At 38.9% G+C, this 17,102-nt stretch overlaps 1 protein-coding gene across 2 annotated transcripts; it reads right to left on the bottom strand.

Annotated features, from left to right (window-relative positions):
- Window positions 1–295: 295 nt before the first annotated feature.
- On the bottom strand, window positions 296–16,443 carry p3h3 (prolyl 3-hydroxylase 3). 2 transcript variants are annotated; one of them, XM_046848343.1, is made up of 17 exons: window positions 15,805–16,443; window positions 14,847–15,031; window positions 14,527–14,685; window positions 14,210–14,396; window positions 13,684–13,815; window positions 13,045–13,187; window positions 12,395–12,484; window positions 12,242–12,294; window positions 11,628–11,707; window positions 11,424–11,551; window positions 10,839–10,934; window positions 10,705–10,750; window positions 3,488–3,592; window positions 3,267–3,384; window positions 3,109–3,184; window positions 2,120–2,260; window positions 296–690 (listed from the first exon to the last, which is right to left on the bottom strand). In XM_046848343.1, exons 1-17 carry the CDS (start codon window positions 16,100–16,102, stop codon window positions 523–525), a joined length of 2,205 nt encoding a protein of 734 aa, XP_046704299.1. In that variant the 5' UTR covers window positions 16,103–16,443; the 3' UTR covers window positions 296–522. The 2 variants fall into 2 exon arrangements, with proteins under 2 accessions (XP_046704299.1, XP_046704298.1); XM_046848342.1 differs by lacking the exons at window positions 296–690; window positions 2,120–2,260; window positions 3,109–3,184; window positions 3,267–3,384; window positions 3,488–3,592 and adding exons at window positions 7,624–7,791; window positions 9,228–9,368; window positions 10,220–10,295; window positions 10,378–10,495 and having other exon boundaries at window positions 10,600–10,750; window positions 15,805–16,442.
- Window positions 16,444–17,102: the final 659 nt, after the last annotated feature.

Here is a 17,102-nt window from a genome sequence, read left to right as displayed (position 1 = left end):
ATATATATGAAGATGATTGGTTGATGATTTCATGCCTGCATTATTATTCCATATTCTAAATGGGAGCTTTGTAGGCTTCATAAACAAATGCACCCACATGTGGAGGATAATCTGTGATCTCACTCTCCGACCCCCTTGCTCAACACTCCTCGCAAAAATCCTCTCACAAGTGTTTTGCCTTTCATTTTTTATCAGTGTTAATGTGCAGACCATCACCTTTGTTCCACATGCTTGTCAATCTTGCATTCTGTCTAAATCACACATTCATTTAATAACAAAACTTTTATCCAGTTTATCCCATTAAGTTGTATTTATTCAATGAAAAATGTTCAATAAAAATCAAATAACGCATTGTCAGACCACTGTCACAATGCTGGATGAGCTGATGCCACACGTATATACAGGAAAATAATTCACTTTCACACAGAGCTTTGGAGATACTTCTGGAGTGAATATCAAATGTTCGTAAAAAGATCATCGATCTGGGTGGATTCAGTCATGTGTCAGAGATTCAATCCCCGTTCAAAGTTCGTCTTTCCCACTCGATACCCTCTCCCTCTCTTTGCTTCTGACTTTAGACGGCTGGCTCCGCCCACTGCGAGCAGGTGCGTGTTTGCTATCGGACTCCTCCTTTTCCTCCATTTCCTCCTTTCCTTCGAGTCCAAACATGGCTTCAGCCTCCTCTCGTTCCTGAAACCACACGAACGATGACATGGACACAAACTCTAACGCTTCACACTTATTCATCATGCCTGTATTAGAATTCAAAAATGTAGATGTCACAAAGAGAGTGTAGTTAATACATAAGTAGAGCTTGACAGTCTCGATTATATTGTCTTATAATAGTTATACCAGCTATATGAGGAGAGCTATGGACCAGACCTATTGTGTTGTTTATGCACAAGAGAGGAGGGTAAAATGCCTGGACTCTATATAAAGGATTTTCAAGCAGATGTTGTTATTCTTGTTATTCCATAAAGAAGTGGCAATGCCAATGAAGCAGGCTAACACCATGTGGTATATATAAGACATGGGACATTATGGAGTGCTTTCTTAGATGCAGCCATAGTATGATATGATAAAATGAACCTGATACACCTAATGGAATAAAGGACACACTGAATGTGATAAAATGGTTTGTGGTGGACGTCTCTACATACCACTGTGTCACCAATTATATAACCATTCTAATGCAATGTAACCAGCAACTACAGATATGTTGGCACCGAAGCAGAAGGAATCACTCATGAAATGGCCAAAACAACATTATTAGAAGAGTGCATTATGTTTACAAAGAAAACAAATAGAAAGAATGATGGTTGCACCTGCAAGCCTGGTTTTACCATCATATTTTAATAGTCAACAAGCACTAATTAGCATAGCCCAGGAAAGATCAGTATGGGATGTATGCATCATTCAAATATTGTATTAAATCCAGCTAGAAAAAAACCCCCAACAACTACTGCATTCTAGTATTTAAATAAGCTGTTCTATGTTGATCTGTATCTGATGCACAGTCTCTTAGCTGCTTTGGATTTAAACATTAGACTGGATCTCAGGCGGAAGGTTATGCACAATTTTGGACCTATACAGGTTTGGAAATCCCACCGTGTTGGTTGATTTGAATTTCACACCTCTTTGCACCCTCTGCCCACCGCAGTGTGCAAAGGCAATAAATAACAACACACCTGCGTAACTAGCATGCATCGGCACAAAAAGAGAAACCAGAAAATGTGAAAGAAATACATAAATTAAAGAGTCATTTACTGCAGTGTAAAATTATAGTCAGTTTTAATGAAGGTATAGAATGTGACTGTTTATACATAAAATCTAATTAATAAGGAAATCCTCAATCATGGGGTACCACATTGTACCTTTAGGGAGGTTAATGGAGTGAAGGTCTACAACCTTATTGTTTAATTTGAAGACAAATGTCTTGGTATCGGCTAATATGCCATAATGATGCCATTAAAAGATTTAGATTTTAGCCTCATCATGTGACCTAGATCAGAAAAAGCACTTTTAAGACACAAGCAAGCGGGTAAACTATAACGCTTTTGTTAATTGGCTAGAAATGCATCCCTCATATCTTCTGCATTTCAAAAATAGATTTTCTTACCATGTCCCTGTGAAGTTTTTCCGTGGTGAACCAGAGTGCTAGAGCGCACCTGCGGCCTGCCGTGACCGCCGTGACACCGTGAGGGTTCACCGGTCCTGAAGTAAAACCAACAAGGCGCCCACAGCTGGGCTTCACTCTGGCCTACAGACATGGTGGAGAAAGAGTGTGAAGATGTATGTGCTTTCCTAGCTACTCAGCAATAGATTCCCAGTTAACCTAGGGTTTATCTATTTATTTTATAGCAATTATAAAATTGGTTTATATCTTATTTACCTCAGTTTAAGAAATGTAAACAATTTTTGTGTTAAGTGACAGATCAGCTATATGCTTTATCAAACTATAAATATATCAAAAGACACACTGACCAGGCATACCATTATGATCACCTGCCTAATATTGTGTTGGTCCCCCTTTTGCTGCCAAAACAGTCCTGACCTGTCGAGCATTAACAGCATTATCTTCTTCAGTAATTTGAGCTACATGAGCTCGTCTGTTGTATCGGACCACATGGACCAGCCTTCGCTCCCCACGTTCATTAATGAGCATTGTTCATCATTGACCCTGTCCCGTTCACCACTGTTCCTTCCTTGGACCACTTTTTGATTCTGACCACTGCAGACTGGGAACATCCCACAGGAGTTTCAATTTTGGAGATGCTCTGACCCAGTCGTCTAGCTGTCACAATTTGTCCCTCGTCAAACTTGTTTAAATCTTTATGCCATTTGTCCTGCTTAGAAACACATCGACTTTGAGGACAAAATGTTCACTTCATGCCTAATATATCCAACCCACTATCATTCATCATGATGAAGAGATAATCAGTGTTATTCACTTCACCAGTCATAATGTTATTATGTCATAATGTTATGCCTGATCAGTGTAGTTTGATGGTTTTACTCCTTTACATTGTTTTATTGACATTTTGATTCAGTCAGAACTTGCTGTTGGTGTTACTTGGATATCAAATGTAGAGACAAGAGATGTCTTACTGTGACTGTTTTGGCATCTCTATCGGTGAAAAAGAGCTCTCCTCCTTCAAAATCATCATTTAGGTAGAGAACTGCACTGCAAAGACATCATGCACATGTTCGTCACGTCTACTCTTTTGCGCAAACACATAGCTATATTAACAAACTAGTGTATGTACCTCAGGTCTCTGTGTGTGAATGCAGGCGCTTCTCTCCAGCATTGTCTGGTTTCTGGTTCCAGTATACAGTTATCCACGTGGACGGGATGAGACAGATCCAAGCGTCCCTCCTGATGTCCTACACATGAACACGTACACACAAACTTTAATCCATTCCTATAGAATGTGTCCACATACACAAGTAAAGTCTTATACTTTAAAGCGATGGAGCATTTGTTTACCTGGAATGGCAGTGCGGCAAACAAGGTGTGTGTAGGAGAAATAAAGAGCCGAGTGACTCCTGAAATAGGAGTGAATTAGGATTCTTGCTCTCTCGCCTGCTTCATGTAACAACTTGGCTCCATGGCAACAGTTGTAAAGCACAGCCACCAACAGAGATGGACGGAAAGTGAAATCAGCTGAGCGGAGATATTCTGAGAGGAAATATTGGAAAGCACAAGTTAAAATCTTAAGTTCATTTCTCTTTATAGAGCATCATAGTCCTTACGTCTATAGGAAGGTCATTTTATTGAAACCAAAACACTCCCTCCCTGTTTTAGGGGTCCATTTGCAATTCAAACTCGTCTCAACTGGTTTGCAAATGGTCATGAAAAAGGATGCACGCAAACATACACTGATTCCACCACACGCACTGAAAACATTAATAACTTCAAAAAAAAAAAAAACACACCACCACACTGACTGTATTGGGCTCCAATGTTTTTTTTTTGTTTTTTTTTTTACATATCTTTGTAATATGTAATTCTCAAGCACATAAAGGGACACAAGGTGACATTCAGCAGTGATAAATAAATACAATTTCACAGTCTCGATCTCACTGTAGATTTCAGTTTACAACTTATACATGCAACACAAAGTTATTCAACGATCATTTAAGGCTACACACTGATTAAAATGAAGGAGTTTCAATTGGTTCTTGAACTATTTCACATCCTGAACTCATAGAAAAAAAAAGACTTCTAACATCTCTGCAGCATCTTAGAATATAACAACATACCCCAATATAGGATAAAAAAAAACAGAGGTAACACTCAATTTTGTTATTATTGTTAAATCTTACCTTATAAAGCGAGGTCACTTTTTCTGCTATTGGTGTTTTTTAAGATGTGTTAGTGTCTCTAGCAAGCTCTTATGACCAAATGAGTTTGCCTAAAATTTGTTTGAGGAGGGGGAATGGGAGAAAGCGCAGGCAGAGTTAGAGGGAGGGAACTGAATCGTCATGGACATTAGTCAAATGGTGTCATTTACACCTGAACCCGGGCAAAATACGTTTTGTAGTGAGTTTGTGCGATTTATTTTGTGCACTTTTTGTTTTATCACTTTTTGTATTGTTCAGGATGTTGTATTGTGTAAGGACCTCACAAACTTTGAGAGACAGAAGAAGATTATGTAGAGATGATTCGAGTACTGGACAAAGACAGAAACAGAAAGAGTAATAGAGAATAAAAAAGAGACAAAGAGAAAGAGATAAGTGAAAAGATGGAGGCAGGATGGGTTTAGAGAGAGTTCAAATCCAGACTGGTGAGATTTTAAGGCCTTTCGGCTCAAATGTGCTCTCAAATAAGTACAGACTGCTCTTTGCATCTGGATCAAAACTGAAAGGCCGGGAAAGAGAGAGCGAGAAAGAGAGAGAGAGAGAGAGAGAGAGAGAGAGAGAGAGAGAGAGAGAGAGAGAGAGAGAAGGGGTTTGTGAATGTGGCCTAGACATCATTTGAATCCTGGACACTGTCCACTGTGAATGACCTTTCATTATTTTAGAAGTCTGAAATACAACATGCTCCTTTCAGTGTGCACGCATTTGATTCACAATTTAATTTAATGTAAGAAGGAGGGATATTTGCCTATGAAAAATAAAAGTCAAGAAAGTACGTTGCCAGGTTCAACCATGGCTCATGGGAATAGATGATGTGGGTAAAAATGGTTGTAATTATAAGGAATTGCTCTTCAACACATTTTCAATCATATAGTATGTTGGGATTTTTGATATTTGTGCTCATCAGCTTGTTAATTATATTAGAAATTATGATGTTAATTAAAGTAATACGACTTACTCATATCAAACTACATATTTATACCCGTGAAGATTTCTCAAAAGTGTGCAATAATCATTTTTACTATTTTAAAACCTTTAAATCTTTAATTTATGTACAATTATAAATTGTTATATTCAAATATTCATTGTTTGTACCGATTATTTTCATTTGAAATGTTTGGGGTATATATATATATATATATATATATATATATATATATATATATATATATATATATATATATATACACACACAGACCCCAAACATCCGTACTCATACACATTAGTGATGCAGGTTCTGCCGGTGAACAGAGGAACATATTTGCAATCATTGCATGGCAGTTTATTATTCACCGCTTACCATGTGACTTACTCATAAGCAAAGCAAATGACTCAAGCGTGTCTTTTTGCATCTCCAAGATGGCAGCATTGCCAGACACCGTTTCCTCACTCTCTACCTGTCTCTGCTTGACTTGACCAGTTCCTAAAAGAGATTTTATGACACCTTTGTTTTGCAACTGTAAGAAAAAAATGCTTTAGTATGTTTAATGAAAATATGAAGGTAGACCTTTATACATAGTTTGTGCTCGGTGTAGACTTGAAAAAGTGTTATTTGTTTAACAAAGCTTAAGAAGTTGAGACACAGGAGGTCCTGCAATAATGTGGGTGTGTTAGATATGGATGGATGCAAAGAAAGAAGCACGCTCATAGTGATATCAGTCTGAAAGAAAAGAAAGACAGGGTGACAGATAGACAGGCAGAATGACAGGGAGAGTAATAAAGGTTGACTGATAAAAAATATGGAGAAAGAATGTGGTAGATTAAGAGAGATGGATGAAGAGAGTGTTTGGCATAGATAGATAGATTATGTGAAAGTTTGGATTATTGGTCTTCTGATACAGTAAGAGAGATAGACAAGGGCTTCAGACCTTCAGTGCACACAGGTGTGTTTTGACACTTTGACAAAGCAGTAGATATTAATAATATTTTATACCAAAGTTCTGTTTAAATTATTTAATAAAAATAACGCTGTCTGGTTTCTTTAATAAGACAATGAGCATTTAAAAAAAAATCTTATTTCATCTTATTACCTTCGGAGAAGTTGAATACAGACAACTGAATTGGAACATGTGGAACCATGAACCATGCTAATGTCCTGGATCAACACATTGTCACTTAACTACTAAAAGACAAGGTTCTTAAGAAGGATTTGTATAAGACATATTTTAAGCACAAACATATTTATAGTCACAGTCATTTTGGTGATTTTATTTTTTCCATGAGAGCCAGATCAAAATGTTTTTTTCTACTGTTTTTATTTTTTTATATAATTGAGGTGGCCACTAAATAATCAGGCATTGAACTCAAATATTTTCCAGATGCTTCATATAACCATCTATTTGACCTGTTTTTTGGTCTCTGAAAAGTCATTTCTTAAAACAAACTAACAAAAAAAAATTGAGCTGACATTAAAAGATATTTATTTTCAGCATTTGGCTTGAACACTGTGTAATAGTTCTAGTGACTGATGGAGGATCAACACCTATTTAATCCATTACCTTCTCTAGGCTCATCTTTTAGCTTAATGGACCGTATTGCAATTCTTCTTCTTCCTCTTCTTCTTCTTCTTATTTCGGCTTCTCCATTTAGGGCCCCTCCACAGTGGATCATCAGTCTCCATACCCCCTGTCCTCTACGTCTGCCTTTTTCACACCAACTAACAGCATTTACAGGGTTTAAACTAATATATAAATATAAAATATGAATATATAAAAAAAAAAAAAAATATATATATATATAAAATATATATATGAAGATGATTGGTTGATGATTTCATGCCTGCATTATTATTCCATATTCTAAATGGGAGCTTTGTAGGCTTCATAAACAAATGCACCCACATGTGGAGGATAATCTGTGATCTCACTCTCCGACCCCCTTGCTCAACACTCCTCGCAAAAATCCTCTCACAAGTGTTTTGCCTTTCATTTTTTATCAGTGTTAATGTGCAGACCATCACCTTTGTTCCACATGCTTGTCAATCTTGCATTCTGTCTAAATCACACATTCATTTAATAACAAAACTTTTATCCAGTTTATCCCATTAAGTTGTATTTATTCAATGAAAAATGTTCAATAAAAATCAAATAACGCATTGTCAGACCACTGTCACAATGCTGGATGAGCTGATGCCACACGTATATACAGGAAAATAATTCACTTTCACACAGAGCTTTGGAGATACTTCTGGAGTGAATATCAAATGTTCGTAAAAAGATCATCGATCTGGGTGGATTCAGTCATGTGTCAGAGATTCAATCCCGTTCAAAGTTCGTCTTTCCCACTCGATACCCTCTCCCTCTCTTTGCTTCTGACTTTAGACGGCTGGCTCCGCCCACTGCGAGCAGGTGCGTGTTTGCTATCGGACTCCTCCTTTTCCTCCATTTCCTCCTTTCCTTCGAGTCCAAACATGGCTTCAGCCTCCTCTCGTTCCTGAAACCACACGAACGATGACATGGACACAAACTCTAACGCTTCACACTTATTCATCATGCCTGTATTAGAATTCAAAAATGTAGATGTCACAAAGAGAGTGTAGTTAATACATAAGTAGAGCTTGACAGTCTCGATTATATTGTCTTATAATAGTTATACCAGCTATATGAGGAGAGCTATGGACCAGACCTATTGTGTTGTTTATGCACAAGAGAGGGAGGGGTAAAAATGCCTGGACTCTATATAAAGGATTTTCAAGCAGATGTTGTTATTCTTGTTATTCCATAAAGAAGTGGCAATGCCAATGAAGCAGGCTAACACCATGTGGTATATATAAGACATGGGACATTATGGAGTGCTTTCTTAGATGCAGCCATAGTATGATATGATAAAAATGAACCTGATACACCTAATGGAATAAAGGACACACTGAATGTGATAAAATGGTTTGTGGTGGACGTCTCTACATACCACTGTGTCACCAATTATATAACCATTCTAATGCAATGTAACCAGCAACTACAGATATGTTGGCACCGAAGCAGAAGGAATCACTCATGAAATGGCCAAAACAACATTATTAGAAGAGTGCATTATGTTTACAAAGAAAACAAATAGAAAGAATGATGGTTGCACCTGCAAGCCTGGTTTTACCATCATATTTTAATAGTCAACAAGCACTAATTAGCATAGCCCAGGAAAGATCAGTATGGGATGTATGCATCATTCAAATATTGTATTAAATCCAGCTAGAAAAAAACCCCCAACAACTACTGCATTCTAGTATTTAAATAAGCTGTTCTATGTTGATCTGTATCTGATGCACAGTCTCTTAGCTGCTTTGGATTTAAACATTAGACTGGATCTCAGGCGGAAGGTTATGCACAATTTTGGACCTATACAGGTTTGGAAATCCCACCGTGTTGGTTGATTTGAATTTCACACCCTCTTTTGCACCCCTCTGCCCACCGCAGTGTGCAAAGGCAATAAATAGCAACACACCTGCGTAACTAGCATGCATCGGCACAAAAAGAGAAACCAGAAAATGTGAAAGAAATACATAAATTAAAGAGTCATTTACTGCAGTGTAAAATTATAGTCAGTTTTAATGAAGGTATAGAATGTGACTGTTTATACATAAAATCTAATTAATAAGGAAATCCTCAATCATGGGGTACCACATTGTACCTTTAGGGAGGTTAATGGAGTGAAGGTCTACAACCTTATTGTTTAATTTGAAGACAAATGTCTTGGTATCGGCTAATATGCCATAATGATGCCATTAAAAGATTTAGATTTTAGCCTCATCATGTGACCTAGATCAGAAAAAGCACTTTTAAGACACAAGCAAGCGGGTAAACTATAACGCTTTTGTTAATTGGCTAGAAATGCATCCCTCATATCTTCTGCATTTCAAAAATAGATTTTCTTACCATGTCCCTGTGAAGTTTTTCCGTGGTGAACCAGAGTGCTAGAGCGCACCTGCGGCCTGCCGTGACCGCCGTGACACCGTGAGGGTTCACCGGTCCTGAAGTAAAACCAACAAGGCGCCCACAGCTGGGCTTCACTCTGGCCTACAGACATGGTGGAGAAAGAGTGTGAAGATGTATGTGCTTTCCTAGCTACTCAGCAATAGATTCCCAGTTAACCTAGGGTTTATCTATTTATTTTTATAGCAATTATAAAATTGGTTTATATCTTATTTACCTCAGTTTAAGAAATGTAAACAATTTTTGTGTTAAGTGACAGATCAGCTATATGCTTTATCAAACTATAAATATATCAAAAGACACACTGACCAGGCATACCATTATGATCACCTGCCTAATATTGTGTTGGTCCCCCTTTTGCTGCCAAAACAGTCCTGACCTGTCGAGCATTAACAGCATTATCTTCTTCAGTAATTTGAGCTACATGAGCTCGTCTGTTGTATCGGACCACATGGACCAGCCTTCGCTCCCCACGTTCATTAATGAGCATTGTTCATCATTGACCCTGTCCCCGTTTCACCACTGTTCCTTCCTTGGACCACTTTTTGATTCTGACCACTGCAGACTGGGAACATCCCACAGGAGTTTCAATTTTGGAGATGCTCTGACCCAGTCGTCTAGCTGTCACAATTTGTCCCTCGTCAAACTTGTTTAAATCTTTATGCCATTTGTCCTGCTTAGAAACACATCGACTTTGAGGACAAAATGTTCACTTCATGCCTAATATATCCAACCCACTATCATTCATCATGATGAAGAGATAATCAGTGTTATTCACTTCACCAGTCATAATGTTATTATGTCATAATGTTATGCCTGATCAGTGTAGTTTGATGGTTTTACTCCTTTACATTGTTTTATTGACATTTTGATTCAGTCAGAACTTGCTGTTGGTGTTACTTGGATATCAAATGTAGAGACAAGAGATGTCTTACTGTGACTGTTTTGGCATCTCTATCGGTGAAAAAGAGCTCTCCTCCTTCAAAATCATCATTTAGGTAGAGAACTGCACTGCAAAGACATCATGCACATGTTCGTCACGTCTACTCTTTTGCGCAAACACATAGCTATATTAACAAACTAGTGTATGTACCTCAGGTCTCTGTGTGTGAATGCAGGCGCTTCTCTCCAGCATTGTCTGGTTTCTGGTTCCAGTATACAGTTATCCACGTGGACGGGATGAGACAGATCCAAGCGTCCCTCCTGATGTCCTACACATAGACACGTACACACAAACTTTAATCCATTCCCTATAGAATGTGTCCACATACACAAGTAAAGTCTTATACTTTAAAGCGATGGAGCATTTGTTTACCTGGAATGGCAGTGCGGCAAACAAGGTGTGTGTAGAAGAAATAAAGAGCCGAGTGACTCCTGAAATAGGAGTGAATTAGGATTCTTGCTCTCTCGCCTGCTTCATGTAACAACTTGGCATCTGATTGGTTCAACAATCCATCCTGCGCCAACTGAAAGACGGAGAATTCGCTCTCAGTGCTCTTAGAAGAGCCGGGTTTTTATTTTAATAGATATATGTCTTTTTTAGTTTCTGTTCACCTTAAAAGCTTTTAAGATGGTCAGGCCTTCGAATTTTTCATGAGGCGTGTGTGGAGAACGCCGTCCCTTGTAACCGTCTCCGACCGATGCAGCAATCTGTAGAAGTGCAACAGGATGTGAGGTAAGACCCTGCTGATCCCTGTACCATTTACTGAACAGTGAGATACATAACAGACACATGCTAAACAGGCATCGACTTCACAAGTCACTACAAAAGCACATTTACCAACAATACCATGGGGTGAAATACAAACAGAATGTAAAAGAATGGTTTTAAAAACAACTGTACTAACTTGTAAGCCCCATTGTATTTTGTAATAGACAGAAAGTCAGTTAAAAGAGACTAAAACGAGAGTGATGTGATTCGTTTTGGTTTAGTATTTGACAGAAATCAACTTAAAAGTATGTATAACTGTTATGAGTTACAAGAACAAAAATACCTTCATAATAGAAAATAATATTTTAGTTAAAATCAAATTATTTAATGTAAAAATAAATCAATTTCTTAGCATCCGGATTTGGATATTCCCAAACCACTCATTGTGACAGAAAAAAACCTGAAACAAATACGATTTATCCTCTTACGTTGGCTAACTGTATCACAGTGTCACATTCAGACTGGGACAAAACGCCATCCAACACAACACGGTTGGTTCCATTCAGGGTCTCGTCATCCATCGTAATGGTCACACCAACCAGAGGAACTGGACCTCCTAAGGCAAAGAGAGTTCGATAGGATTTCGATAGACAGTGCAAGACGTTCAACACGTTCACATTCTGCACACTCACCAGCATAGAATCCGCTGTCATCCACCTCCAACAGCTTCTCTCCTTCTTTTAGCTTCGCATTCAGCTGTTCTCGCTCTGCTCTGAATATAATAAATGAAAGATGTCAGGTGCTATAAACGGTATTCGTTCCTGAACATACATTATATAAGGTAAAGTTTCTGGGGACTAAATGTGAAATTGGATTTAAAAAGCACATACAAATCTTACATCCCATTCCACATTTAGTCCTTATTTGCTGTTCTAATAACCCTCACTCTTCAGGGAAGATGTTCCAATAGATTTTAGATTGTAGATTTGTGCTCATTCAGCCACAAAAATACTAATGTCTGGTAATAAGGCCTGGGGTGCAGTCAGCATACCAATTCATCCCATAGGTGTTAAATAGGGTTGACGTCAGAGCTCTATGTCAGGCCACTCAAGATCTTCCAGTCCAAACCATGGAGCTGGAACAGGTTTGGGTCTCGTGGTTCAAGTGAAGGGAAAATCTAATTCTACTGCATCCAAAGAAATGCTTTACAATCGTGTGTGGAAACTGTTTAGGGGAGAACCACATAGGCTTGGAAAAGAAAGGTATCCAAGTTTTTTTGTGCATATAATGTATTTATCATTCTTACCTCCAGCTCTCCCTCAGTGACTCTGGAACAATGTCCTCTGGTGTCCACAGGTCCTGCGAAAGACCGGATGAAAAACCTTGTTTAGATACTTTGAGTAAAAGAAAGGAATTTAAAAAAAAACAAACAAACAGAAAACTAAGAGGTGAATTTTACCGGGTCAAAGAATTTGAAATCAAGATTTTCCACTCCAAAGTAAAGCAATTTCTTTTCCTCTAGAGCTCGGCTAACATAGTTAGAAATTTCCTGGAAAGAGAAGGTCGTCGTGTTATAACGGTTCTCCTAGTTTTCCGTAAGGACATTTGGAGAACAATGTGTTTCCTAATCCTAATTAAAACAGTGTTCCGTATTTAACATGGTCCGTAATTCATAGTTATTAGTACTATCTTGTTAAGTTGTTAACTTGCATGATTTGTAGTAAATTTTATATTCATTCATTCATTAGTTACTGAAGGTCAGAGGTCTCCAACCACCTGCTCATGACCCAGTATCAGACTGTGAAAAAGCTGCTTCCAGATCACAATCATCTGATGAAAATTTCTACAGATATGACGCGTTATTGATTATCTATTTTTCCCCTTTAAAAGCAACTATACAAATTTACATAGTTTCAGAAAACATCATTTCCAGAACAGGTCAGCTAAGTATTAAGTGTTAAGCCATGGCGAAAACAAAACCACTGACAATATATATTTGCTGTGTTTTGTTTGACAGTTTAAATACTTATTTCTGACCACATCCCAAAAAGAAAGCCGGGATTAAACACTATAGCTTTGACTTCTCAAATTAACATCATCATGCAGTACCAGTGAAGGGCCTGTGGTCTGTGATTCAGTGTCGCCCTCCAGAGACTCCGTATAGATCTGCAGGTTACTGAGTGACTCCGGATCTTTTGGGTAAAACAGCAACAAAGAGCGCAATGTCTGCACTGCCCCCTTCAGGTCCCCCTCTACCATTACAAGAAAGAAAAAAAGCCAGTGAGCTCGCATGCACACGGCCAAATAAACGATCCAATGTCAGTGTTTTGAATGCATTTCTAACTATTTTTTTAAATGATAAGACTATTTTCATCTGTAATAATTACTTAATTTGCTGTTGTATTGCTCCCAGGTGGGTGGACTTCCAGTGTTACAACATCAGACAATAGTGAACATAAGACAAAAGGCATTCAAAGAGTATATAAATAAGTAAACAACTATGCAAACATACTAACAATCTGTAGAGAATATATACACAGAAAAAAATTATTATATAGGATCATATTAAGCGCTTTGTTACCTGTTACCACAAGTTACCTGTGTAAGTGCAAACACATGAATACACACCTTGCAGTCGGAATTACTGTCCATCAGAGTGGTACATTCAGCAGAACAATTGCATAAAGAGTCTTTATAGAGCAAGCAGGATGACATATATGATATAACAAGCTATGAGTAAGCTCTGACCTTTATACTGGGCGATATGAAGATGCTCGAGCTGCATTGGAAGAAAATCCTCCTGAGGAGAGACCCGTCCAGGCCGCATGGACACCAGGGAAACACATGCTTGTTTGCATGCCAGCAGAGACAGAGACAGGGCTATGGGGTATAAAAACCCAGTCTTGTTACTAAGATAAGATATACCTTTATTCGTCCCACAGTGGGGAAATTTCTGTGTTACAGCAGCAAAGAAAAAAAGAAATGTGCAAATATGTAAAAACAAAAAGAAAATGTAGAAGCATATTAAAGTATATACACAACACAATGTATAAATACAAAAGAAGGAAAAAAAAGAGACCACGAATAAGCAGTTACACTATCAAACATATTGCGCATAGATAATATTATTGTTTTTGCACTACAATACTCCTATAGTCAAAATCAAACAAAATCTCTATCATAATACAAATTGCGTGTTTTATGTAGCACACACACAATTCTTTTTTTCTATTTACATACACTAACTCGTTTTATTGATTGAGTTTCTTCTCACCTGCAGCTTTTTCGTATACTCCCTCCATGCCATCGATCTCCTCTGGGAGGCGCTGTGATGTCACCACGCACTGAGCTCTGCACTCATCTGTCTGCTTCAGAGTCTCGTTCACGCACTCCTTCCAGCTATTCACCGCTCTGGGCCAGTCGGAGGAACTTTCCGCTGTGAGAGCAGCATCATAGAACTCCTACATTTCCCATATGGTCAGTTGAAGGAACGAGAAACATGACGCATGAGGGACATGAAGCTTCAGTGTTCCTACACGTTTCTCTTATCTCAGTATCTCAGCCTCTCTCATGTCCTCACATTTGCCTTACCCAGTGTTTCTCCAGCTCTCTCTCTCTGTCCTCAAAGGCATCCTCTGTAACCCCAGCCATGCGCCGGTACTTCTCGATATTGTTCCTCATCTCCAGGTGACTCGGGTTGGCCTTGAAGAACGTGTATGCGGCTGCAGCAGCCTTCCTCGGCTTCCTCAACTGGGGGAAGAAAAAAAAAGAAAAAAGCGTAAATGCAACTTGGTTTTTCCTCTTAAAACGCTAACAGAATGTGTAAATAATGCTGATGTCTAGTGCATATGTGTGGCTAATGAGTAACACAGTGGGGGGCTGGGTTTTAAATTGCAGAGACGTTGCTCTACCTTGTAGTAGGCAATCTGCAGGAAATTGTAAGCGTTGCGAGTCCCAAATTCATACTCGATATCCAGCGATACGGGAAGCTGACCGGCGGGAGTGACGGCTCGACCCAAACAAAACTTTATACACTCTGCTCGCCGCTGGATCCAGTCCAACGTCCACAGGTCCCACAGGGTGTTTTTGTCTTTCTCTACAAACACATACACACAAGCCATCAACAGCTGAATGCACAAAACCATGAAGCCACAAGCCAATCGCAAATCAAATATAAGAATACGGGACTCAGAAAGAAGATGGTGGAGTTTTGGGTCAAATATCTGGTGTAGGTCTATACCCACTGTAGCTAGATTCCTGTTCTTGGTTGACAGGAACCCCATGTGGCCTCAAGGATTGTTGTATTGTGATACTTTTCTGCTCACCACAGTTAAATGTGGTTAACAGAGACGCTGGGGAACTTCTGATCGCTGGATTTAGAAACTGATATGCATGAAAAACCAATGCAGATTCCCCAATACAATTCAACATTACTTTTACCTTTCATAGAGACACATTAAAGCTTCAGGGTTTGAGAAGTTGCCAGGTGTTTCTTAAATGCATTAACCAGAGTGCTTATGGACCAAATCGCAATGACTTATTGATGTCCAACAAACAAAAAATGACTTGTTAGAGCAAAGAAACACTAAAACTATACGTCATGGATCACCCTGATATCTGGGCTAAATCATTACGTCATATCTATAAGAAACCACCCAGGACATTAGTATTCCTGCATCTTCAGGTACTGCTTTATAGATCTTGTTGCATCTGGAGCTTATCCCAGGATTAGACACGTACATCACGTACACACATAATTACACCCAAAGGAAACACAGGGAGATCATGTGAACCTCTGCATCAGGAACCCTGGAGCTTTGAGGTGGCAATGCAATGCTACTTTTAATGCCTATATTCACTAAAGGTTACCTAGACTGGGCACTATCTCGTCCCCGGCAGATGAACACTCGTCGTGGCATTTGCGCCTGGTCCTGAGCAGAGCTTCTCTGGTAGCTATGGACAGCTCAATGAACTCGGCGGCTTTCTCCCAGTCCTCCGTAAAATACGCCCGCACTCCGCGATAGTAGAGCTCGTCGTAAGGCGGCAGCAGGCCCGAAAGAGAGGTCGAGCTTCCCGGACTGGCCGCACACAGACACACGGAGCACCAGGCGCACACAGAGGCCAGAGCCAGCGCCACGTATACACACGCTTTAACGCGCAGCGCCATGGTGTGCACACACACACACACACACACACACACACACACACACCGCGCGCTCTGCAAAGGAGGAGGGGAAGGATGGGATGATGGAAGGAGAAAAGGAAAGGAGAAAAGGGAGGAGTAAAAAAAAAAAAAGCTGGGACCACGGGTGTGAGTGTACGTGATTCAAAGTGTTACAGATTTTACAGTCTGTATAATAACACCGCGCAGCTGTTATAAGCGCTTATAGACATATCCATATAAATGGCAGGTTTTAACTTGCATGCACATAACTAATCACAAAGCAATAATGGCTGTTTTATTTTATTTCCAAGCAAAGAAACCATATGCTGATCTCTCCACTCTGACGGAGATCCACTCTAAAACAAAACAGTCACGAAGGCCTTGTTGTCGTCAAGCGGCCGTCATTTATAGAATATATGCGCACAAACTTTTGGTCAACAGATTAATTACAACGTGCAATCATCAGACATTCAAATGAACACAAACACACACACACACACACACACACACACACATATATATATATATATATATATATATATATATATATATATATATATATATATATATATATACAGGAAAATTTTCCACACAAAAGGCGTAACATAAAGAATGGAGTATTAATGTGTATATTTAAATGAAAATGCTCCTTGGCATTAAATCAAACTTGTGAAGTACACATTGGATGGAATAAAATCGCAAAACTTTTTAAAGTATATATTGTGATAAAAATAAATAAATAAACGTAATCGTGCGCAATTTGACCACGTGACAAATTACAATCTATCCAAAACGCGGAAACCAAACCGCTAATTCACGATACATTACGGTAACCGCCAGTGCCGCCTCGCGTTTCCCACCTGTTTTCCGACAACCTGTGACAGAACTACAGCGTCTGGTGTTTTAATTGGTTGATAATTTTCGCTCTGGCCTATTCTGACCAATTATGATTCAGGAGGCGAGATTTTCCTGAATTTGGGTGTGAGTTAAAAAACAACAACTT

The sequence above is a fragment of the Silurus meridionalis genome, chromosome 4 (assembly GCF_014805685.1).
Source record: "Silurus meridionalis isolate SWU-2019-XX chromosome 4, ASM1480568v1, whole genome shotgun sequence".
Classification (NCBI taxonomy): Eukaryota; Metazoa; Chordata; class Actinopteri; order Siluriformes; family Siluridae; genus Silurus; species Silurus meridionalis.
This window is presented reverse-complemented; position numbering and strand designations above follow the sequence as displayed.

What these genes read in the sequence shown, in the direction of transcription:
- p3h3 (XM_046848343.1), bottom strand. Translation starts at nt 16,102, where the DNA reads ATGGCGCTGCGCGTTAAAGCGTGTGTATACGTGGCGCTGGCTCTGGCC. An exon ending in TTGCCGCACTGCCATTCCAG is followed by an intron (nt 3,385 to 3,487) that starts GTAAACAAATGC and finishes GTTCATGTGTAG; the next exon opens with GACATCAGGAGGGACGCTTG. An exon ending in GAGATGCCAAAACAGTCACA is followed by an intron (nt 2,261 to 3,108) that starts GTAAGACATCTC and finishes CCATGTCTGTAG; the next exon opens with GCCAGAGTGAAGCCCAGCTG.